This window comes from Peromyscus leucopus, chromosome 2, assembly GCF_004664715.2.
Source record: "Peromyscus leucopus breed LL Stock chromosome 2, UCI_PerLeu_2.1, whole genome shotgun sequence".
NCBI classification, from domain to species: Eukaryota; Metazoa; Chordata; class Mammalia; order Rodentia; family Cricetidae; genus Peromyscus; species Peromyscus leucopus.
This window is the reverse complement of record NC_051064.1, coordinates 143,158,445-143,184,444: the sequence shown is the minus strand read 5'-3', so window position 1 is coordinate 143,184,444 and position 26,000 is coordinate 143,158,445. Positions and strand designations below refer to the sequence as shown.

The following is a 26,000-nucleotide window of genomic DNA, read 5'->3' as shown; positions in this document are numbered from 1 at the left end:
CTTTTGAGTTTTTGAGGTGGTGGTGGTGGTTGTTGTTGCTGGTGGTGGTGGTGGTGGTGGTGCGTGCGTGCGTGCGTGCATGCGTGCGTGCGTGCGTGCGTGTGTTTGTGACTGTCTGTCTCGAGTAGCCCAGGTTGGCCTCAAACAGTAGTCAAAGCTGGCCTTGAACTACTGATTCTCCTGCCCCCACCTCTGAAGTGCTGGGATTGCGGGCATGTGTCAACCACATGTGGCACCAGTCTTAAACAGCACAAACTCCAAAGATGCTCAGACGGTCACCATTCTGTCACTGCGCTGCAGCCACTGTGGTCAGGTTTGCTGAGATGTTTGGGTCCACCACGGGGGGGGGGGGGGGGCCTGGTTCCAGTGTGCTCACAACCCTGAGGAGGGACTGTGTGCAAAGCTTCATGGCTGACAAGGCAATGTTTGAAAGGAGTCGGGAGCAGGCTGGCAGCCTGCACGCACGTGATTAAGACGAAGCGTTAAGCACAAGGACATTGACTACCTTGGCCGGTGGCAGTAATTGTTTAGAACTTGGCCCGAGCAGGTTTTTCAGGATGAGTGTCTTCGCTGGCATTGCCGGTGGCTGATGAAATGAGATGGCTAAGTGGGTAAAGGCACTTGCCTCTGAGTCTGATGACTGAGTTCAAGCCGCCAGGAACCACATGCTGGAAGAGAGAGCTAGCTGACTCGTGAGGTCAGCAGTGTCCTCTGACCTCCACGTGCACATCTTGGTAAGCATGCATGTGTGCATACACACACACACACACACACACACACACACACACACACACACACACACTAAATACTTTTAAAAATTAAAAATAAAGTTCTGTATAAAAAAAAATATAGCCCCTGAACACTGAACAAACCACTCCCACACTAGTGTCTGGTGACCTGTTTGTGGAGGTGAACTTGGCCCAGAGGAGAGAAGGCAGAGGAGCCATCTCATGCCTAAATGGACGTCTGCTGTTGCTCAGCCAGTCACCTGAGACATAACACTCCCTGGATAGCTCAGGGCGACTTCCCTTCAGAGCCTGTGTCTGCTGTCTACCTCATCAGAACTGTCACAGCATCCAGAGGCCCCGGTACCTGCTGCGACACACTTTATTTTCATAGGTACCCTTATGACAGTTAATATCGTCTGTTTGTCAGGGTGTAGAATTGCCTAGGAGCTGTGTCTGAGGGTGTTTCTAGATTGGGTTAATTTAGGTCAGAAGAGCCACCCCTGGGCTGGGATCCTGGACTGAATAGGAAGGAGAGAGCGAGCTGAGTCCCAGCATTCATCTCTCCCTGCTTCCTGACTGTGGATGACGTGTGATCAGCTGCCCCACATTCCTGACACCATGCCTTCCCGTCATGATAGACTGTGCCTTTGAACTATGTGCCAAAAAAAAAAAAAAAAAAAAAAAAAACATTTCGCTCTTTAAGTTGCTTTTGTGGAGTATTTATCTCAGCAACTGGAGACGTAACTAACACAGACCTCCAGCGATGGGCCACATCCCCGGGGTCTCAGAGCTGAGCTGCCCTGGCTCTTGGGCGGAGCCATGGTGGAGTGGTGGAGAGCTAAGTACACAGGCCATTCAGATCAGCTCAGAGGAGGTGGGTGGAAGCTGAGACCTGAGAGAGGATGCACACTGCAGGAAAGAGGTGGAGGCTAAGGAGAAGCCTGAGAGAGCTGTTCCCAGTGCCTCCTTTGAAGTGCATTAAGTACTGCCCTTTCCCTGGCCTAGAACACCTCCCTCACAAAGGGTGCTGGGTCTCTGCTGAAGTAACCATCCGGCCCTGTGAGGTCTTTGTGGCCAGAGACCCCTCTGGCCTGGCTGGAGCCAGCTAGGTGGGCAGGTGCAGGGGAAGGTTATTGTAGAACAGAGCCAAAAGCCAGGAATAAAAATACACCAGTCCCTTTTATTTGACCCTGGATTTCTCTGGCCCGGTCCTAACTTCCTTCTCATCCCTTGCGCACCATCTGTGTCTGTTCTCCATGCCCAGCCAACTCATGAGGCTCCTCATGGATCCACACTGGTGGGAGCCATGTTCCAAGGCTTGGTGAGCATCAGGAATCTGGCATGCGCCCCAATTTCACTGCCTCTCAGAGAAAACCTCAGATAATAGCAGAGGCTCAAATTACCACTCTCTCTGCTCCCCCACCCCCATCTGCTGTCCTGACTATTGAAACCTCCTCTCATCCACTCCATACTGCAACGGTAAGGGCTAGCCCTGATAATGCACCCATTCCACAGACAGGGAAACTGATGATCAGCAAGGTGAAGCAATGTATTACTTTTCACGCTGCTATAACAAAACACCTGACAGAAATAAGGACAGAAGGGTTTACACTGGTGCCTAGCTGGGGGGAGGGGTGTGATCTGTGATTGATAGGGCTGCCAGAGAAGCAGGTGGCAGGTTTCATCGCATCTGCAGTCAGGAAGCAGAGAGGGAAATACTGGTGCTCAGCTCGCCTTCTCCCTTTTATTAGGATCCCAGCCCAGGGATGATGCCACTCACATTCAGTGGGTCTTTCCTCCTCAGTTAAATCTCTCTGGAATCTCCCTGACAGACACTCACAGAGGTGTGTCTCCTAGGTGATTCCAAACCCAGTCAGGTGGATGATGGAGATCAACCATCATGAGGAAAGGCCAGGGCACACGTCTGGACTCCTGAGGCCATCTGTTCTAAGCTCTGGTTTCTCTGCTGCCGCCATTGGTCCCCTGGAAGCCACTGATGGGTACAGAGGAAGAGTTGAGAACTAGACACTTTAACAATGCATTTGATGTTTAGACTGTCAGGGAAAGCCTAAACCCTGGGGAGCCCTGGCTTCTGGAATGCTCCTGTCTCCATCATCTTGATGGCTTTTAGCCCCAGTGAGAACAGCTCATCATTAGTCAGAACAAACCATCCAGATTGGCTCAGCTTTCAGAGCCAAAGGAAACAGAATGTAGCGTGACGTGACCCAGGACCATTCATCAGCAAAAGTGATTCTGCTGTGACCCAGAGGAGACCCAGACCCTCAGAGGTGTCTCATCTGAATAGAGAATGAACAGACAGCAGGCTGGAGGATCCCAGCCCATGGGGCAGCTGCAGCCCCTGGAGAGACCGTTTAAAGACATGCTTTTCTTTGTGACCCAGTGAGCCCATCCTGGGTGTTTGTCTAGGCCTGCAGTGCCACGTTCATGTAAAGCAGCTGCCGATGGAGGAAGCAGCAGGTGTGCAACAGCTGTGAGCAGGTTCCCGACAGCTGTGAGCAGGTGTGCAACAGCTGTGAGCAGGTGTCCAATGGCTGTGAGCAGGTGTGCGACAGCTGTGAGCAGGTGTGTGACAGCTGTGAGCAGATGTCCAACAGCTGTGAGCAGGTGCACAGTCTGTGGGACAGAGACAGGATGGGCTCATCAGGACCAAGTGGTACTTACTGTAGTGCATGGCACCGCATGGGCGAGAGATGATGCTCCTCACAGGAACGTGTGCTGTCTCTCCCCGTGTAGACTGACTTCTAGTGCAGGGACAGACGCCAACTGTGAGGGGACACAGAGGAGCTCCCGAGGGCCAGAGAAGTGTCTGTTTCTCTCTCTCATCTATATATGGTGCTCTCATATATATACATATGGCTGTCAAGACTCATCCAGGGCACTCAAGGATTGGAGACAGAGCCTGGGCTACAGGAGACTCTATTTTTTTTTTTTAAGAAAAAAGAAAAGAAAACCTTAAAACTCATCTAAACTGGGTGGCCCACATCTATCACCCAGAGCTCTGAGGCAGAGGAGGAGGCAAGAGAGATTGCTCGGTAATTAAGAGTGAAGAGTGGTTACTGTTCTTGGAGCATGTGGTTCCCAGCAACTACCTGTAACTTCAGCCCAGAGGGATCCATGCAGTGTGTGTGTGTGTGTGTGTGTGTGTGTGTGTGTGTGTGTGTGTGTGTGTGTGTATTTAAGGGCTGGGTATGTGGCTCAGTGACAGAACTCTTACCTAGCATGTTCAAAACCCTGGCTCCATCCTGAGCACTGCAAAAACAAATAACCCATCAAGACAAAAGACCTCAACCACACTTAAAACCACTCACCCTCCTGCACACTGCAGCGTGCCTTTCACTTTGGATAAATTATATCTTAAGCAAATGGGATAAGCAGAGCCCTCACCCAGCCCTGGCACTCACAGTCAGCAGGTCTGGGGCGGGTTCTCTAGCCTCCCACAAACACCACAGACCGCCAGATGCCCAGCCTGAGTGGGTATCACCAGGCTGGTAGCCAAGTCCACACAGCTGAGCGTTTGAGGATGTCAGCCACTTGCTGAGTCTATTTTTAAGCCTAAGTCTAATTAGGTCAGAGGCGACCCCAGGACTGTCTCCTGGTCTTCCGAGAGTCCTGTGCTAAGCCTCAGACAAGGCACCCTCAGTCACCGGGCAGCTTCTGGCTGTGTGCCCTGCATCACAGGGCCTGTGTGCCAGGCGGGCAGAGGGTGGGACTTGCCACACAGCTGCGGATATCCTCCAGGCACAAGGTATCAGGCAGGACTAGACAGGCCCTCTCTGGGTTCTGTCTGCCAGGCTGCAGGTCAAATGATGATGACCGTAATAGCAGAGGCTGTGTCTGGAGGGGCCTGTGTTACAAGTGGAGCGCTGATGGTTTTGGTGGTTTAATGTGAAAGCTTCAACTCAAGAGAGTGGCCTAAAGGGGGTTCTTAGGGTCTCTCGGCCCCTCACCCCCACCACGTATCTCCATAATTAGCTGTGCACCTTTGTGCAAGCTGCTTAACCTCTCTGAGCCTTGGCTCCTCATCTGTATAAAGAAGGTCACAATATCACCACCACCCCACCATACACACACACACACACACACACACACACACACACACACACACACGCAGAGAGAGAGAGAGAGAGAGAGAGAGAGAGAGAGAGAGAGAGAGAGAGAGAACCTTTGCCTAGGAAGCATTTTGTAAAGGCAAGATGTTCTTCTTATAATTACTATAGCCATCAAAATGCCTGGGACCAGAAAAGTGTGTTGGAACACTTGTCAAGCTGTCAATGAAGATACGCTTTCCACTATGGGATATGCTTTCTCTCCTCTCCCTCCTCATCCCTTCTTCCCTCCTTCTCCTCCTTCCTCCTGTCCAGCCTTCCTCTTTCCTTCCATTTTCTTTCTCCCCACCTCCCCAAACCCTCTTTTTTGTGAGTTCCCCAAACTGTTCTGGTCCCTCTGGGTTGGAAACAAAAGCCCAAGATGGCCTGTCACCATGCTGCCTGCATGAAACCCCTATACAAGGTTGGCTTCATTAATTAAAAACATGCCACCACTAGCTGGAAGTAGATTGGAATACACTGCAGAGTGTCCCTTCTGGAGTCGGTTCCTTGCTGAGCCTTGGCTGGGGTGACCTCTGGGATGCAGCCTCCGTCAAATGGACACGGTATTGGCACCCACTTCATAAGCTGCTGAGAGGTGGCACTGTCCAGGTCCTCTGGTCATCTGCATTCCTGGACTTTGCATTGAGTAGTTCAAGCTCTGGGTACCTTGCTGACCAGCTGTGTGGCTGGAGAGGGGTGAGGTGTGATGCCCCCACCCCGAGGGACACAGAACTACCCACTGTCTGTGGACATCAGCAGCTCCCATGTTAGGTTTGTCCTGAGTTTGGAGGTGAAGTCATTTCTGTCAGTCGTCTTGGGGAGCATATGGATGAACAGATCTTGTTTAGACACACGCAGAAAACAAAGATGTCGTTGCCCTAGACACACACGAAGGGCTGGTTAATCTCTCAGAAAAATTCTTTTGTGGCTAGAGAGATGGTTTACTGGGTAAAGAGGCTTGCTGCCAAGTCTGAGGACCTGAGTTCAATCCCCAGTATCCACATGATAGAAGGAGCGCACCAGCTCCTGAAAGGTGACCTCTGACTTCCCCGTGTACGCTGTGGCACACCCATGAGCGTGCATACACACACACACACACACACACACACACACACACACTAAAATAAATCTCTGTTTCAGAAGCTCTTAGCATGAGCTCATTTCAGGGTTGAGCGCCCCTCAAGTGTGTAGCGTGCTGTTTGGGTCAGCTGTGCCATGCAGGGTGGGGCAGAAGTACAGCCACAGCCATGGCACACTTTGCCTACCCGCCCACCCTCGGTAGCACCCCTCCTCTGCTTCTCACCATCCCTGGGCCCTGACCACTCCTCTGTTACCTCATCTGCAAGATGGAGATCCTTAAACTCAATCCCTGTCTCGGCTCAGAGCTGCGAAGCCGGTGTGCGCGGTGAGCGTGACCCTGCACAGATCACTGGCTGCCACCCAGCGCCTGCGGCAGATGTGCTGGGCTTTCACTGTGACACTGTGTGCCTAGTGCCTCCTGAGTGTCTGCTGTGTGGTCTTATACCTTCCTGCCTAGAGCTGGCCTGGTGGAGGTGGAGAGAGCCGGAAGGCAGATAAACACTGAGGAGGGGAAGGACTGGAGTGATGTGGCGTGGGCCAGTGAGATGGCTCAGTGGATGAAGGTGCTTCCCGCCAAACCTGACATCCTAAGTTCAAACCCAGAGACCTACACGGTGGGAGAAAACTGATTTCCACGGTTGATGTCTGACCTCCACACACATGCATCCATACACGTACCTACTCACAAGTAAATGAGTGTCAATTAGAAAATCTTAGAGGATGACACAGCATGGAGGCTGGAGGCGGGGCCCAGGGGGAGGAAGTGCTTGTCAGGAATGCACAAGGCCCCAAGTTTCATGTCCAGCACTGAAAAGGAATTGTATAATAATAACAATAACAACTGCAGATGTTTAGCTTGGAAACCCGGATGTAAAGGGGTGACATTTAAAGGTTTATCTCTCTCTCTGTGTGTGTGTGTGTGTGTGTGTGTGTGTGTGTGTGTGTGTACCCGCAGAGACCAGCAGAAGGCATAGGATCCCCTGGAGGGAGTGTTACAGGTGGTTGTGAGCCGCCCAGAGCGGGTGTTGGACCTGAACCCGGGTCCTCTGAAGGGGCAGTAAGTGTGCTACTCACTGAGTCATCTCCAGCCCCAGGAGTGACATTAAGTGACAGGTTAGAGGGAGCCACCATGGTGTGCTGCAAGGGTAGAGCGGTTCCTCACGGTCCCAAGGTGCACAGGTCCAGCTCTGGAAAGGCAGGCTGCGTACAATAGGCTCAGGATGTCCTCAGCACCTACATTTGTCACCCACCAGCACCCCTCCAGGCCATAATCCCATGTCCTCTTCAAATTACCTTATGTACTTGTCCATTCGTCCATTCATTTATTTTTAGACAGAGTCTGGTGTAGCCCAGGCTGACCCCAAACTGGCTGTGTGACTGAGAATGACCTTGAATTCCTGACCATCCTTACTTTCACTTCCTGCTTAGATTCCAGGCAGACAAGGCCGCCCGCACTGAGTTCATGCGGTTCTGGGGATTGAACCCAGGTCTTCATATGCTAAGTAATCATGCTGAGCTACACCCCCAGCCTGAGTTTACCCCCTTTCCTCTCTCCTGAGTGTCTCTGCCTCTAGGTGTATCGCTAGCCTCGGCAATGCTGTTTGACGGACAGGCCTGCTTCTTCTCCGTTTCCAACTGGCAACCTCCAGGCCTCACATCTGGGTGACTTAGAGCAAGGCCTGTGGGCTGGCTGTGCAGTCGGACTGGGGCCTGACTGTATGCCTGCTTCCAGCTCTGGTGTCCCTCCCTGCTCATCGTCACAGTGACCTTAATTAACAGTCATTTGTGCAAGCAGAAAGGACATTGTAGGGACAGTGGGGACAGCTGCCGGGAGAGTCCAAGCTCCAAGCAGCTGGATTATGTTGGCTTTGCTTTGTTGTCCTTATTTGGGTCACATAGTGGAATCCGCTGCAGGTCTCGAGGGATTCTGTGTCCGGGTGGTGTCCTCTCTGGCTCATCCCTACATGGCCTCAGCTGTCATTGTGTCCACTGGGCATCCCTGTAGGAGTGGAAGTCCATCCCCTTGGGGTGACATGTTGGTCCCCCATGTCTCCAGACCCCACTTTCTGTGAACTCGGAAGATCTCCAGAACAGAGAATCAGTTGGGTCTCCTGGACTCTGACCTGGCAAAAGCCACACCCTCAGGGGAACTAGAGAAACTGATTGGCCAGGCTGGCCGTGCCTACTTTTAGAACCCGGAGTAGACAGGGATAGTGGATGCTCACAGGATCAGGGGACAGCACTGAGCAGCCTGCTCCCCCAGCCTGGTGTGGCAGTCCCCTAGACTTCAGAGACCCACCCAGGGCGTCCTTTGTGTGACAAGCTTGGACAGCTCCACATTCTCTGGAGAGAAGAGGCATATTTAAAGTGTCCCTACAGTGGCTTATTTTCTGATGACAGATGTCAGCTCTGTTTGCCAGTCTGAGGTTTTCCTGTTTGAAGTTTCATGTGGTGCTGGGCCCTGAGTTGCTCTGAGATCCTCATCACTGGGTCTCCAGCACCTGGATTCCCGAGTTTATGGGTGTTCTGTAGGTGTGTGTTGAGTGTGTGATAGGGGGAGCCAGGAGGCAGATGGCAGCAGTTTAGCTTTATGACCCCCAGGACCCACCTCACCAGACAGCACCACCCCCGCCCGATGTACAGGGGCAGTCAGGTAACAACAGCTGGGCTTTTATCACTCTGGCTGTGGTCACTCAGCCTGGATGTTCCTCTGGGTTCTGGGAGCAGTCCTGCTCCTGGCTGATTCCCATACTCCACCTTTCAGGATTTCCATTTTCTGCTAGAACATTTAGACGTCCGTTTCCTTGGATTGAGATCTAAACACCCTGAAGGGATGAGGTGATGGTGGTGGTGTTCCCAACCCAAAAGAATGAGAACAGAGGACCAAAGGCTGCGTACAGTGTCCAGAGAAGGCGGGAGCCCTGGGCCTGTGCTGGTGTAGCTCGATGAGGGCAGAGTCCTGGGTTGGCAGCCCTGTGAGCACGAGCCCCCAGTTAGGGAATCCTGAGCATGATGGCAAACCCAGTTAGCATCCAGCTTGGACCCCTGCCTCAAGGCAGCTGATCTCCGACACTGGCATTCACTTTTATTGTTGTATGTATTGTTGTGTATCAAGCCCTTATTGCTCTCTGTCTCTGTCACTGACAAACTTCTGCTTCTGACATTGACCAATGCAGTTCGTTGTTCATGGGAGCTGAGGATAGAAGGTTTGGGGAAAATGTGTAGGGCATGAACGCAGAACACGTGAGAGGTGGGGCAGCAAGGTGGAGTGGACTCTGAACTTCGACTCTCGTTGGCAGCTGAGCTCGGCTACTTATTAACAAAGTTTTTTGAGCAGACTATGGGGGTTCTGGGCCTTGGAGTACACTTCAGTGGTGTGGGGGTGATAGCCACAGTGCCTTCATTTAATCCTGAGGGTGAGGGTGATGGTCTGGGCTGGTGACAGCATCAGTACATGCTAGCCATTATGATGACTTTGAAGATGCTTGCTTTGGGAACAAAAGTCCCCTCCCCCATAGAGTGTGTGACCCTTTATTTGTATTCTGAAGTACACTATATGCAGTATACCAGGGACCCCCAGAACTGTAGCTTCATGATGCTTAGCTGAAGGATAATACATCAAGGTGTACCTAGGGCCGTCTGGGCTGCCTAAATAACACCCCCTGACTCTCCCCAGAAGGCTACATCCTCATCCCAGAACCACATCTCTGTTAGCCTTCAAGCTGGTGACATGGTGGTGTCATCTACAGAGTTCACTCTTGAGGACCATGCAGTTGAGTTCAAAGCATCTTACAATATTTAAAGTAAGTTTATAATTTTATGTTGGACCAAATGCAGCTTGCAGACCATGGGCTAGACATGCCTGTGTGGTGATGGGGCCTTTGTACATGTGACTCTGTCATAGATCTTGAAGGGAGGAGGTACCCCTGGCTCACCTAGTCAGCTCTGGCAGTCCCAGAGTCTACATAGAAGAGAGAGTCGAGCAGGGAGAGCCAGGGTGCCCAGAGTACGCTTGGAAGATGGAGGAAAGGGCGGAAGCCAGAGGATGCTGGCAACATCAGGAGGCTGTGAAAGGCTAGAGTGTGGGTTTCACTGGGAAGGTGGCCCTGCCCTGAGTGTAGGCTTCTGGAACTCAAGGAAAATAGATTAGTGTTGCTTTAAGCTGCTGCATTACTAGATGTCTGTCCTGGCAGCCACAGGACACAGCAGACCTTCTCAGTGGCAGGGAGTTGGGAGAATCCTATGATTGTCCTGTTTTCACTGTAGGGACAGTCTGTCCCTGGCACAGAACATCCCACCTGGCCTCTGGAGACTCTGCTGAGTGTCCCACAGTGCCTCCCCTCTCCTGGTCCCAGCTAGAGGCTACTGCTATGTTGTGCCTCATCCCTGTTCCCTGGACCTTCTCGGAGGTGTGGCTTGCAGGAGAAACCCTGGACACTGCTAACATACATCTAAGAGATGCTGACTGTTAATTCTGGAGGGATCCTCGGGGCCTTGTACATGGTGGCTAAGAGACACAGGACTCTGTCCACTTAAATATGAAGCAGAGACAGAACAGCAGTGTTACGGTTCTCAGAGAGCCGCCGTGTGTATTCCTTTCTACCCTGAGCACAGAAACCTTGTGATAGCTCAAGCTGGCTGTGATGGGAAGGTTTTCACCATAGTCATTGGCCAAGGTCACCGTGACGGTCATGATGAGACTTAGAGGGGAAGCCAGAGGACACACTTTCTGTATACCATCATCCATGGTTAACCACAGGGGATGCTATCATCCTCCGAGGATGCTCACTCACATCCCTCCTGTAAGGATGCTCACTCACATCCTCCTGTAGGATGCTCACTCACATCCCTCCTGTAGGATGCTCACTCACATCCCTCCTGTAGGATGCTCACTCACATCCTCCTGTAGGGATGCTCCTCTTGTAGGATGCTCACTCACATCCTCCTGTAAGGATGCTCACTCACATCCCTCCTGTAGGATGCTCACTCGCATCCCTCCTGTAGGATGCTCACTCGCATCCCTCCTGTATGGATGCTCACTCAATCCCTCCTGTATGGATGCTCACTCACATCCCTCCTGTAGGGATGCTCACTCACATCCCTCCTGTAGGGATGCTCACTCACATCCCTCCTGTAGGGATGCTCACTCACATCCTCCTGTCTTGTTTGCTCTGAGCCTGACACATCCTCCCACACACATTCTATCCCCTCGGATGACTCGGGATGCCTGACCCACGGTAAAGACTGTAAATAGTGCTGAACCTCGTTCAGGGGCAATGACAAGGAGAAGCCCACTGCACAGGTACAGGACAAATCTGCCCCCAACTCGCAATCCTGGGGATTGAACTTGGAGCCTTGTGCATACTAGGCAAGTGCCCTACCAGTGTGCTACATCCTCAGCCCTCTTTTACTTTTTGTTTTGTTTTGTTTTTTTAAGACAGGGTTTCTCTATATAACCCTAGCCCTAGCTGTCCTGGAACTTACTTTGTAGACCAGGCTGGCCTCAGACTCAAAGATCCTCCCAAGTGCTGGGATTAAAGGTGTACACCATCACCACCTGGATCTTTTTATTTTTTATTTTGAGACAGGACTCAGTAAGTTGCCCAGGTTGTCCTTGAACTTGCCTGCCTCAGCCTCACCCAGTAGCTCTGATTACAGGCCTGTGTCACCAGGCCCTGCTCAGTCCTGTCCCTATAGCCTGCAATGCTTTCCATTTATGGTTGACTGAATCCCCAGATTTGGAAGGGAGGCCTTCAAGGGCGGCCTGCATCCTTGCTTCTGGAAAGTTGTGCCTGTGTGCGTTCAGATCTCCTGGAGGCGGAGCTACAGGTGTTTGCGAGCTGCCTGATGTGGGTGCTAGGATCCAAACTGAGGTCTTCTGGTAGAGGGGTATGCATCTTAACTGTTGAACCGTTTCTCCAGCCCCGGGAAGCATCATTGCTATCATTTTAAAGATGAGAAAGCTGAAGCTTTAAGAGGCACAGAGAGGCCAGACGGTGGTGCCGGACGCCTTTAATCCCAGCACTTGGGAGGCAGAGGTAGGTGAATCTCTGAGTTCCAGGCCAACCTGGTCTACGGAGTGAATTCAAGGACAGCCAGAACTTACACAGAGAAGCTCTGTCTCAGAAAACCAAAAATAAAAAAAGAGGCACAGAAAACACCTGGTGGTGAGGTGAAAAAAAAACAAGCTTCGTCCAGAGTCCGTGGCAGTAACTGCTTTGGTCCTCTCTTTTCCGGATGTTCACGCCCCTGAGGCCACCACCTGTAGAGCTATAAAACCACATATCTTCCCCTCTGGCATCTGTCCCCAGCCACCACCAGCCTCTGCTCCCACATTATCAAGTTCCTTGGCCTACCTCACCCCAGTTTGCTGGCCTCCCCGGCCTTTACCCAGCCCACAGACAAGTCATTGCCCGGTACATAAGGGGCCCCACTTCTGCAGGTGGCCACGTGCCTCAGGCTGATTAGCCAACATTTACATTTTATCACAGTCTGAGGGGCTTAAGGTCTGGCTTGGCCAGGCCTAACCTCTGCTGGGCTGTGATTAGGGCCTTGTGGACCAAGGTTTTATGTTCATCTGACAGGGCATCTTGGGAAGAAGTCCACTTCCATGAACACCTGGTTGTTGGAACTTGACACAGGTGTGGGAAGAAGGCTGTGGTCTTCGGGGCTTTCTTCCTCTGATCCCTTGCTAAGTGAATTTCCTCTCCAGATAGACACTTGCTTCACCAAAGCAAAGGCACTGAGCAGCAGACAGTTCCTTTGGTCATGACGCCACCCACACAACCTCCTTGATCTCATTCCCTTGGCCGTATCCTAACTGGTCAGAAGAAGGCTGTATGACTTGCCTACACCCAGGAACAAAGCCAGAACAGCAGGCCTGGGAGAGGGCCCAGAGGTTAAGAGCGCTTGCTACTCTTGCAGAGGACCTGGGCTTCATTCGCAATACCACATCATGGTTTACAGCTGCCTGTAACTCCAGTTCTGGAAGATTCAGTGCCCTCTTCTGGCTTCCTCAGGCACCAGGCTCACATGTAGTGCACAGATATGCCTGCAGGCAAAACACCCATACACATGAAATAGCAAAATAAAAAATGAAAAGCCCACATGAATGCTAGGTAGCAGGGGTATTGGACCCCCTTTAAAGTCTGTTTGGAGAAAGGCCCTACGAAATGGGACAATTCCACATGGCTCTTAGAATAATCAAATAAACTCGTGTGGGCAAATCTTTGACTTAACTGTACCCTCATAAATGATGATAATACCATATTATCATTTCTTGAGTGGAGGCAGACTAAGCAACTCATGACAAGGAAAAAAAAAATCAAGAGTTTTAAAAAGTGATTTCTGTTTCCCTCATGTAAATAGACTCCACAGGGCAGGTGTCTAGGGTTGAAATGACAGCTCTGTGGTCATCAGGGACCCAGGCTCCTTCTATCTTTTCTCTCCATCATTCATTACCTCTGCCACCCCTTACCACCCAGCATGGCTGCCTGAGCTCCAGCCATCACTTCCACATTACAACCAGGAGGAAAGAGGAAATGTATCTTTTTCATTGAAGAATGCTTCACGAGTGCACCACCACCCCACCACCCCCCCCACCCCCCCTACCCCCCCACCCCCCAACCCCCGCACTCCCCACACCCCGCCAGGCCCACTGCTGCTTGGATCTCATTAGCCAAAACTCAGCTATATGAAGCACCCTCTTCCTAGGAGGCTGAGTAATGCTGTCTGTGTTCTGGGGAGCCTCTGGGGAGCTAAGTGTCAGTTTTCTTACCACGGAGGAAGGGGAGAGGAGACATAGGAAGCAATCTCCCTGACCACATGAGAATCCCAGCAGGGAGCGATGTCACCCACCATCTCTTCTCCAATCCCCTCTGACTCAGGAAAGGGGACAAAATGAGCCGGCTCCCCGCTTCGAGGTAAGCTGGGCTGCACAGGCCTCCTAGGGCCTGCTGGATCCTTCTGGCTGAGGAGGGGCAGGCAGCCAGCTGGGCCCCTGCCCCACTCTCCAGCTCAGGAGTTCTGCCAGGACCTGGGGAGATAAGGCTGCCTTGCTATGCTGTGAGATATGCAGTCCCACTGTAGAGAACACAAAACAAGTGCCCGCAGGGGTCTGGAGCATGGGCCAGCAACAGGCTGGGAGGGGCTACTGGTTCTGCCTCCCCCAAGCTCTGTCTGTGCCTTGGTCTGTACTGTGTAAAACAGTCACTCACAGCTGGAGACGTCATTCTCTGGAAAGCAGAGGGGTGGGATTGGGGAAGGGAAGGTAGGAAATTGGAAGGCCTGCAGGAGCCCAGCTGGGCGACTGGCTCCCACATTTTACAACAGAGTACTCTTGAGGAGATATTAGATATGCTTGAGGGCTAAGAGATATTAGATAGACAGACAGAGGGGAGAGAAACAGACAGAAACACAGGATAGCCTTGGGAGGGCATGGATCATTATCCACTGGCTCTTTCTGTCTCTTCTAAAGGGCTATTTATAGGAATGCCAAAGGGTGGAGCAAAAGACCTCTCCCTAGCTCAGCCAAGTGCAGACCCTTCCAATCACCTAGTAATCATGCATACAATGCAGTGTAGTATTAGCATCTCTGTTATAGACTTCATTTCCCAAACTGCCTTTCTCTATAGTGTTACACTGTTAAGGACTACATTTCCCAAGCTGCCTTTCTCTATATCGTCATGCTGTTATGAACAAACTACAATCCCCATGCTGCCTTTCTGGTTTACCCCACTCCTGTTTCCATTTACACGGTTTGTGTTCATACTGAAAATCAAGATAAAGGGACCCTGGATCATTTTCCACCGGCCCCTTCTGTCTCTTCTAAAGGGCTATTTATAGGAAGGCCAAGGGGTGCAGCAAAAGACCTCCCCCTAGCTCAGCCAAATGTAGACCCTTCCAATCACTTAGTAACCATGCACATGGTCAAGCAATTCTCTAATGCAGCTCTGCTGGGCGAAGCAAGCTTGGACCTCACTAGAAAACCCTTGTGGGCCTCCACAGGGGGTGAGGGGGGGAAGAGTGGGCGTGGAGAGGGAGTATGTAGCAGGCACCCTTCCAGAGCTTCCAGAAGGGGCAGAAGGTGAGGTAGGTAGGAAGGGCATTGGCCTTGGAGGTTGTCAGCCAGTGGGGAAGGGGTGCGGAGTCAAGGGGAGCAAGCCCCTGCAGGCAGGGCTCTAGCTGACCGAGTGCCTTCATGTCTGCGCTGAAGTCGTCCAGGGCCTCAGAATGGAACTGTGTTTGGGGACAGGGCCTTTGAAGTGGTGACTGGGCTGACATAGTCACATGAATATCCCTCTTCCTTCAACGCAACCAGTGTCTTTATACAGAGAGGCCAAGCCTGGCATGATGGCACATGTCTGTCGTCCCAGCACTTGGGAGGTGGAGGCAGGAAGATTAGGAATTCGAGGTCATCTTCAGCTACCTAGTGAGTTTAAGGCTAGCCTGGGCTCCTTGAGACCCTGTCACAAACAAAACAAAACAGGAGCAGAGGACATGGGCACACACAGAGGGACGACCAAGGAGAAGTGGCCTGAGAGAAAGCAACCCAGTCAGCACCTTGGTTGGGGGAAGTCCCTGTGTGTGCCTGGCCATGGTGACCAAGCAGGCTAGTCCCAGCCATGACTCTCCCAGCCCCCTCTGGCGCTCACCTCAGCCTGCTACCAGGTTTATAATTAAACAACCCAGCACCGGTTACTTAAACCACAGCCAGAAAGGACCAGAGCTGTGGGGACAGAGTGACTCACGCTGGAAACGACTCAAGGGGAAAGGAATTTTACCTCCTGACCTGGCAAGGGCTTCTGGGAAGGAGCTGTGGTGGGTATCAGGGAGGCATTCAATGGTTGGGGTATAAGCTTCAAATCTGCTGGGCCATTCACTGTGTGGCCTTGAGCAGGTGTCTGAACTTCAAGTTTTCTTTGAAATTATTCTTTTTTTTTTTTTTTTCAAGACAGGGTTTCTCTGTGTAGCTTTGCCCCTTTCCTGGATCTCGCTCTGTAGACCAGGCTGGCCTCGAACTCACAAAGATCCACCTGCCTCTGCCTCCCAAGTGCTGGGATTAAAGGGAAATTATTCTTAAAAATTCATCATGGAGGTCTGGAAAATTTGACCACAATTATGACTTATAACTCAAAGTATGATTATACTAGAGATGTAACGAGTTGTTGATAAAAGTAAATACATAATGAATAAAATAATAATAGATGGCATGAATAAAATAGCAATATTCAAACGATAATGAATAGGTCATAAAAAATGAGTACCTGTGAAACAGCCATACAGCGCCTGACGGACCCCTGAGTGAGCCTGCTCCAACGCTCTAGTGAGCAGGTAAAGTTGGAACCTGACTCACCAGGTGGCTGCTTGAGCATCAGACAGGAAAAGCCTGATCTGGGAGAAGTAGCTGGGGTCCACTGCTCCGGGGAAAAAGGGAAGTCTGAGGCTCCAAAGAGAGAAAGTTGTGGAAGACTCTCATGGGCTCTGTTCGGGACAAAAATGCCTTTGGAAGGTTTTCAAGCTGCCTCCACCATGGAACTAAAAAAAAAAAAAAAAAAAAAAGCCAAAGTCCAGATATTGGAGGACAAATATCTCCCAAGTGTGTCCTCCTGTGTAGAAATAGCCAAGGATCACGGAGGGCTGGCCCTCACGGACAACCCCAGCCAGCAAGAACCCCTTCTCTCATGTGACTTAGGGTCAAACTCGCTCCTGTGCTGGGATCTTTGTTTTGTTTATTCTTAAGTAGCCCAAGCTAACCTTGAACTTACTACTTAGCTGAGAAATGACCTTAAGCTCCTGGTCCTCCTGCTTCCATCTCCCCAGTCCCTAATTACAGGAAGAGTCACCATGCCTGGTTGATATGGAACTGGGGTTCGAATCCACGGCTTCATGCATGCTAAGCAAGCCAGTTTCCTTACCACCTGAGCCACGCCCCCAATCCCAACCCCCCCCCCCCCCAGACTTGCGCCCAGGAGTCTGGAAGCCCAGATCTGAACTTGAGAAATCAGAGTGGCTATGGATGAGGTGCCAGAGCGCTTTTCTCCCTCACGCCTTTGCCCCACATGGGAGTCAGGACACAAGTTCTCCTGGGTTATGGCAGAGCGTGGGTTAAAGTGTAAACCCAGAGGGCAGGCCACTTGCTGGGGCCTAATGTATAGGTTCCAGGAGGTCACCAAGAAGTCGTGTATCTGGAGGACGGCGTTGTGTGGTCCCAGTGACACTGCTGTGGAATGGGAGGCATTATGGTGGCAGGTATAGGGACACTGTTCATATCCACATCCTGTGGCTGCTGGAAGAAAGTCCCCCAAGGTACCAGCTGAACACACATTCTCTTTTGGTTCTCGGAGTTCAGAAGTACAAGTCAATGTTGACTGTTGATGTTAACCAGTAGGGCAGGCTCCTTTCTCAGGCTCAGAGTAGAACCAGTTTTTTTTTTTTTTTTCTTGTTTCTAGAAGTTTCCTGTACCCCTTCATGTTCCTGTACCCCATGACACCACCCACACGCCACTTCCTCCTTTTACCTCTTCACCTCTGTCTTATGAAGGTATATGTAATTCAGTCGGACTCACCTGTCCAGAGAAATCTGCCTGTCTCAGGTCCTTGGCTCAATGAGGACTAAAAAGTGCTTTGGCCACATAAAGCCCAGTCTGGGATCCCAGTGATTTCTGGGGATGTGGCTCAGTTGTAGAATGTTTGTCAGGCATGTATGAAGCTCTAGGTTCAACCTCCAGCACCATATAAACTGGGCACAGTGGTGCACACCTGAAACCCTAGCACCCCAAAGGTAAGATCAGGAGTTCAAGGTCATCCTTGGCTACATAGCAAGCTGGCGCCTGCTTTGGGCTACATAAGAAAGACATTGTCTTTAAACAAAAGAAAAAAATCCCATGGCTCTCTTGGAGCTCCCATGTGTCTGGGCTACCATGTGCCACCTTCCAAACTCTAAGAAACACAGTACTGAGCAGTGTAGCCACCATCTGAGATACACCCAGATCCCCTCTGCCCGTTCTGACATGGCCTCCATTATGCCTGCCTCCGCCTGGGCCTCTGTGAGGTGGACAGAAACTCTGGATTTCATTAGACTCCCTCCTGCCATCCTCTACTCCTCTGAGTGACGTGATCTGGAGGAAGTGAAGGATGCAGTTGTCCTCTAAAGCTGCCATGTACCCAGAACAGATGCTCTCAGCAGGGGATCCCTGGGGTCATGAGGATGAGGACCTTCAGTTAAATAGTGTGTGTTGCCTCCCTGCCAGCCCCATCCTCCTTCTCAGATCTGACCAGTGCCTCAGAAGGTGTCAGCCCTGCTCTTGGGAACAGCTCAGCCTCATCCCCCCCCCCCCATATCCAGAAGACGGCTGAGCCCTTGGAGGCCGAACTCTGTTCTGTTTGTTCTCTGTTTCTCCCTCTAAGAGAATGCCCGGGCTTTTGCCCCCAGAAGTGAGGAAGGCCCAAGAGAGGCCTGTGGACAGGGTGGCAGCTCTTCAGTGGGGAGGCCCAGGACAAGCGTCTCAGCCTCTGTGTGTCCTGTGCCCCTCCTCCATAGATGAGCAGAGTTGGGCAGCGCCTCCTGTAAACTCATGATGAGGTAACAGGCTCGGCTGCATATGCGTGAGGTACTTGGCACAGCCAGGCCGGGAGCTCGGAGTCAGCCCAGCCATGGCCATCCACCTTTGCCAGGGTGGCAGGCCAGTGATGGCTCATCTCCGAGAGGCCAATGGACTCAATCAGAGTCGGTTCCAAGTGTCAGCGTCATCTCGAGTGGACAGTGCAGAGGCCTGGATGCTGCTCTGTGTCCACGAGCTCAGTCCCCACTAAAGAAGACAGGCCGCCAATGTAGCGGTTCCCAGGGAACACAGAATGCTCCCGGGACTCATGGGATGGGTCCCTGGTGCCAGTCTTGTCCATAGGGCCATACTTCAGTCATTTGCTAACAGAAAAGCCTGAGACAAACTCCCATGGGTTCCCTAACCTGCATGCTGTGGACAGCACCCCAGACGCTGCAGGGCAGACTTGATGTCTTCAACTGTCAGACACCTAAGTGAATTAGTGAGGGACCTGGCGACGTCGGCTCATAAAGTTCACCAGCACCTTGTGCCAGGAGCCTGGGAGGGAAGCTGCCTCTCTTCCTGGCAAGGCTAAGTGGTGCATTCTGGGAGATGCCCACTTTTCTGTCCTATGAAATCACTCATGGAGACTGCACCGTCTCCAACCCAGACCCCATCACAGGAACTTAGACAGCTCAAGACGCTGAAGAGCTGTTTTTTCCTCTCCCTGCTCATCTCTCATCCCTTTTAGAGGTGCTACCTGGGGTGAGAATCACAAGGTGTTAGATGAAGTATACTTCACCCCCTCCCCCAGCTCTGTACTGGCTGTGTGGCTTTAGAAAAGTTGCTTTGTCTCTCTGAACCTGAGCATCTTTCTTTATAAAACCAAACTAATAGCATTCAAATGGTTGCTATAGTTTGGATATTTCTTGAATTTATCCTTTGAAGGGTCTTGTGTTAAAAGCTGGTTGCCCAGTGTGTCAGTCTTGAGGTCATTGGATCTGAAGAGATGCCTAGGGTCAATAAGCAAGTCGCTGGGAAAGAACTCATGTAGTTCTCCTATAACCCGGTTAGGGGTGCGGGGAGGTCAGGGTTTCACACCATAACCCAGACTGGCCTGGAACTTACAGTGATCCTCACATCTCAGCTTCCCAAGTGTTCGGGTGCCAGGCAAGCATCTTGCTGTCGCTCACACATGAGCTTTCCCCCTATGAGGGAGTCACTGGTCTTTCTGATGGGCTGTGAACAAATGTCCTGTGCCGATGTAAGTCCCTACACACAGAATGGGCCCAGGAATTATCCGAATCAAACTCTTCCAAGTCAAAGCAATGTTTGCCTGTTACTCTCTGTGCTTTTGTGCTGACAGACTGCAGAACCTGTCTGCCTAGCCCAGGGAGTGGCCCTGGGGACTCAGCCTTGGCTCAGGACTCAGCCAGATTTGATTGTGAGTCTCACGAGCTGTGTGACCCAGGACAGAGACTCTGGGATGGCGGAGCTCATCACACCTTCAGCAGCTGGAAATACTGGATGAGTGCCCACGGGTGCCTGACTCTCACTGAGCTGGAAAGCCATGGGCATCACTAAGACCTCCAGTCTCTTCCTCACAGGATGTTCAGAGGCTTGCTCGCGCCCGCCCAGCTGCCCTCTGCTCTCTCCCTCCCTCTCTCTGGTCTCCTCGACGACTCGTTTTCCCAGGTGCCTAATCACAAGCATCTCCTATGGTGTTGAAACAGGCACCTGAAACCTTTGACTCTTAGTCCTGGGGGGAGGGAGTCCAAAATTCCCTGACAGCAGAAGGCCCCGATACCAGCGGCAGCTTGGCGCCCAAAGCAACCGTGGACTGAAGTTAGCAGGTCCCGCTGGAACTCCTCAGCCGGTGTCCCCAGAACGAGATCCCTTTCCCAACTGTGGCAGGCAGAGGTGATGCACGGCAGTGGCCAGGAGCCTCTCTGAGGTACAGCAGCAGGCCACTTTGGTCTGGCAAGCCCTCCTCCCAGTAAAGCTGATGGAAGCGCCAAGGAGCCTCCTGATAGAATTTACCTCCTAGCTACTAAACCGCAGAGTGGCCAAGCAAGGCCCGGGAGACCAGCCTGGGCTCTCTGCCCCGCTGCAGCCAGAACTCTGCGTTCAGTGCCCGCTGTTGTTTTGAATTTACAGTGCTGGGAATGGGATAGAGGGAGGCAGGGGCCCTAACCACTGAGCCAGCCCCCAGTCCTTATTGTCTGGTTTCATTTTACTGTTTGTCTGGAAGTTGGAGTCCATGGAAACTGGGTCCAGCTGAGAATAAGCAGCCCTGACCCACTCTGGCCTCAGCTAGGCTGAGGGAACACTCTGGTATTGGAGCAGAGATGTCCTCCCCCAGCTGAGGGAGGCTGGTCTCTCCTGGGGAGGACCAGAGAGCTGAGCTACTGCAACCTCAGAGCCTCCAGGGAATGTGATAAGATCACCTCTCAGGCCCCAGTGGCAATCACCTTCATTCTGGTTACAGGGATATCATTTGCATATGAGAACAAGATGTGGGTATCCTGTGACTCCTGAGTTAGACTCTTAGGAATCCTTGCCAGTCAGTGCTTACCTGGGCCTGGAGGTCCCCTCATTGATGGGCTCAACACCTAAACCTGCTAGGTATTCATTTCCACAGCCTACATGTATTTATTAAGGGCCTGTTGCATTCCTGGCTTGGTGTGTTGGGAGCCAGGCATTATAGCAAGGCAGACAAAAGCTGCCTTTCTCGAAATTGAGACTCAGATGCCGGGGACCAGGGAGCCAAGGAGAGCCAAAATGAGACTGTCACAGACTGAGATGGTGGCATCCATCCATGGGAGGAATGTTACCTGGAAACTGAGCAGCGGCTGGGATTCAGGCTGTCACGTCGGAGCGGTCTTTCATCTTCCTCTCGGACATGACCCTCAGTGGCTTTGCTATGGTGCTCACCCATCCCTCATGCAGTGACCCAGATGTGTTTCCGTTTTCTTCTCTGGAGTCATGGTTAGCCTGGAGAAGAGCATGGAAGGATTGGGGATCAGCGTGGCCCGTGGACTGTCATCGTTCTGTAGCTCAGTGTAGTTCTATAGAGTTTTGACTGTGTGTGTGTGTGTGTGTGTGTGTGTGTGTGTGTGTGTGTGTTGTATAAACACACACGTGTGCAGTTGTGCATGCCTATGTATGTGGTGTGAAGGCCAGAGGAGGATGGCAAGTGTCCTGCTCTATCACTGTCCACCTTATTCCCTTGAGACACTGAACCCGGAGCTATGCTTGCCGTCAACAAACCCCAGTGACCCTGCTGTCTCCACCCTCCAGGTCCTAGGCTTACAGATACTCATGGTGGTGCCTGGCTTTTTACCTGGGTCCTGGGGATTTGAACTCAGGTTCTCACACTCATACAGCAAACACTTCACTGACTGAGCCGTCTCCCCATCCCCCAGTCCCCATTGTCTTCTTTTGGTCCTTCTTTTTATATAGGCCCACCTCAAGCTCCCAACTCCAAAACAGGTGTCTCTCTGTGGGTACCTCACAGAATCAAAATGCCATGGCTTCCTTAGAACGTCCCGTCTCTTGTTTTCACAGGTGGATCTGAAGGTTTTAGCATGACAGCCGTGCAGGAGTCTGCCCAGAGTCTCCCCAGAAGCCCCAGGTAGGTGAACCCTGTCCCCTGTGCTAACAGTGCATTTTAAAAACCTACACACCATCATCCCTGTGCTAACAGTGCATTTTAAAAAACCTACACACCATCATCCCTGTGCAACAGCATCCTACACAGCATCATCCCTGTGCCGCCAGGCTGCCTCAAACGTCAACAGTGATGGGCAGGTCCAGCTATGGGGTCTAGAGAGCAGCCCATCAGAGCCAAACAGCCCTCTCTGCCCCCACCCCAGGTCGCTGCTCGTTAAGGACATGCTGAAGGCTATGTGGCCCAAATCGTCTAAGCATAAAATTAGCTTCTGTGTATATTCTGCCAGGGAAAGCAAACTGGACTAAATATACCACAGGGCCATGAGTGGTCACAAGCCAGATATAAGACAAACAGCAGGCCAGTGGGAACCTGAGTTTCCCAGGGGCCCGTGGATTGGAGACCATGGGTTCTGAAGGTTGCTGCCTTTAAACTTAAATCCCGCTAGGGTGTAGCCCAGACAGTTGAGTGCTTGCCCAGCATGTGTGAGGCCTTCCAGCCCCAGCACCACATAAACCAGAGGTGGTGCTACATGCCCGTAATCCCAGCCCTTGGGAGGAGAAGACAGAGGATCACAAGTTCAAGGTCATCCTGCACTGTATCATAAATAGGAGGGAGGCCTGAGTGGGCTACATGAGACCTTGTCTCAAAACACAAAACAAGCATCCTGTATGCATGACAGGCTGGCCCCTCTGTTCCTACTGCAGCTGTCTGTACTCTATGCACCGTGAAAACACACACACACACACACACACACACACACACACACACACACACGCATGCCTTCCACATCCCTGTGCTCATAAGGCACACAGCATGTGCTTATGTAACACCTGCACATGTAAACATGCTTGTGTACTTCACACACACCCCGATCATGCATTCACACACACGCATGTGTGCCTGTTTGTACATAGCCGTGCATACACATGCATACACACCTATGCCCATGCACACAACAGTGAATTCTGTATGTAGCCCTGTCACACCCATGAAACTTTCCTTCTTTGAAGCTTCCAGAAGCCCCAGCTGGAGCTTGGAACCCTGTTGCCCAGCTCCACTGGTCACACACTTTCCTCCATTTCTCATCGAAGCTTCTGGAGTGTCTTCACCTTCCTTCGCCATGCACTCTCAGGTAGCCAGATGCACCACAAATATTTACTGGGTGGGAAAAAAAGAAGGCATGGAGGACTTCAAGCTGAGAGAGGATGTTGTCCTAGATATTTTTAGAGTGATTTTTAACAAAGCGGAGAGTTTCAGATGAAGGTGAAAGTTTAACAAGAAAACATCTTGGCGGCATCACATTGCAGACTCCCCGATCAGCTGTGCTTTCAGAAAGGTCGGAAAGAATGCAGACTGAAAACAAGGCCTCTCCATCTAAGCGCCGACTGTGCGATCCTGCTCGGCAATGTTTCCTGCCCACTCCATCCCCTGACTGAGGGGTGGGCAGACTGGGGCCTTGCCCTCAGCTCCTCATGATCTCCAAGTCTATCCTAAACTACAGCTCTGATGCCTTACCTCTAGGTTCCCTCAGCTGCCGGGGGTTCTGGAATCTGAGCTGCTTCACCGGAAGAGGGGTTTGTTTGTTTGATTGGTTGGCTGTTTGGTTTGGTTTTGTGTTCTCCTGAACACAGAAGATGAAGCATGTACAGACCTCTGCCTCCTTTTGGAGGTGGGGGAAGGTGGTACCGCTCATCTTCCTGGGCAAGCCTACACGCTCCATGCATTTCACCGGACATGAACACACTCAGTTGAGAACCTGTTGTGTGCAGGGCTGAGAGACAATGAAGAGGGCAATGGGAAGGAAAGGCCCACCCCAGTAGCTCGTGGGGCATACACAAATACCTGGAAGGGTGACCTGGTACTGCAGAGATTCTAGGAGGGGCTGCAGACCAAGGTGGTAAAGCTAGGGCTAAGGAGGTCGTGCACATCATTCTAAGAAGACAGATTTTCTCCTCCAAGACAATATCGAGCCAGTGAGGGTAGTATGCTGACCCCAGCAGGATGGCTGGATGGGACTCATCATTAACTGCTGCAGTCCCCCACACACACCCCAGGGTGACCGTGATGTGACTGACCATGGCCCAGAGATGCCATCTCTCTACCCACCCACCCCCAAGCTCTCCTAGGAGAGATGAGATCAGACCACACTTCATTAAACCTCACAGCATGTTTTGGCTGCTCTGAGCACTGACCTCGCTGGCCTCCTGCAGGGACAGATCTGGTTTTCCCTTTTAGCCTAGGGGTGGTGGCTGGAACATCTGGAATGTATTAGAGGTAAGGCCAGGGTGGAGCCTGGTAGCTGAGCCCTGCCTGGTACCTCCTTCACATAGAACCTCCCCAAATCAGAGCTGATAATCTCCCATTCTCTCTCTTCTCTCAGACATCTCATCCGCCCGGTCCACCCCAGATGCCTGGCATTTGAAGAGAGCCATCACTTGAGTGTCTGCTGACAATTTTTTACTGTGGCATAGGAGAGGTTCTTTGCTGCGTGGAAGGAGTATCTGTCACACTACTGTTTTTTAATTTATTTTTCTCTCTTTGAGCCGAGTCTTGCCCCTCTCTGCTGCCATGATGGCCCAGTCCAAGGCCAATGGCTCACACTATGCACTGACGGCCATCGGCCTGGGGATGCTGGTCCTCGGGGTCATCATGGCCATGTGGAACCTGGTCCCTGGTTTCAGCGCTGCAGATAAGCCAACAGCTCAGGGCAACAAGACGGAGGGAGGTGGTGGCATCCTCAAGAGCAAGACTTTCTCGGTGGCCTATCGTGCTGGTCGGCGCTGGCGTGATGCTGCTGCTGCTGTCCATCTGCCTGAGCATCCGGGACAAGAGGAAGCTGCGGCAGAGCGAGGAGCTGGCCCGCATCCAACAACAAGCGGGAGCTGTGCCTCCCACCCAGGAGGAAGACAGGTGAGACATGCCTGACTGCTCCCTCCAGCTAGGGTAGGGACGCACTTGCACACAGGCTCACTGAGAAAGAACTTTATGAGTCTGTATTTCCACTCTCTTCCAGGAAGGTGCCTCATACCATTTTACAAATACCTTTGTGCTTACTAGCTGCGGGCTTCCCAAATCCTGTGGCTTAGGTGGATTACAAGGTGTCCCACAGAAACTGGCGGGGCCGGTGGGGACCAGGGCTCTAGGTTGCTTGTTTGTCTCTCTGTCCCAGGTGCTGTGTGTGTCTGCTTGGATTTGAGAAGGTCAAGACACAATATTTCACTTGGCCCAAAATACCACCAGCATATTTAAAAGATAGATGATAGATATGGGGGGATATGTGATAAAAGTTGGCATCTCTCTTAAGGTTCATTTCCATAGCTGTGATTAAAAACACTCCACGAAAGCAACTTGAGGGGGAAAAGGATTGATGTAGTTCACAGTTCCAGGTCACTGTCCATCATTTTGGGGGAACCAAGATGGCAGGAACTTGAAGCAGCTGGTCCCATCACCCCCACTGTCAAGAACGGAGAGCAATGAGTTAATGGTGCAGACCTGCGCTCAACTCCATCTCTCCTTTTGAGTCAGTCTCAGCCCCAGTCTATGAAATGCTACCACCCATAGTCAGGGCGCATCTTCCCACCTCCATTGACGTGATCAAGATAACCCTCTCTCACACACATGCACACACGCGCACGCGCGCACACACACACACACACACACACACACACACACACACACACACACACACCACATTCTCAGAGGCCGGTCCCCATCTGATTCTAGGTTGTGTCAAGCTGACAAGGATACGTAGTCAGCACAGCACCTGTACTTGATGTTCCTCTCACTGCTCTGACCAAGTACACAGAGTCGGCTTAAGGAAGGAAGGGTTTATCTGGCTCTCAGTTTGAGGCTAGAGTCCATCACGGAG

The 26,000-nt window shown here is 51.8% G+C and overlaps 1 protein-coding gene across 1 annotated transcript in view; it reads left to right on the top strand.

The window, feature by feature from the left end:
- Tmem51 (transmembrane protein 51) overlaps positions 1-26,000 on the top strand; it is a 53,455-nt gene that overhangs the window by 22,454 nt on the left and 5,001 nt on the right. Inside the window, 3 exon segments of the mRNA XM_028880666.2 lie at positions 22,027-22,093; positions 24,513-24,898; positions 24,900-25,042. Of these exon segments, the coding sequence (XP_028736499.1) occupies positions 24,701-24,898; positions 24,900-25,042 (341 nt within the window). The 5' untranslated portion in view covers positions 22,027-22,093; positions 24,513-24,700.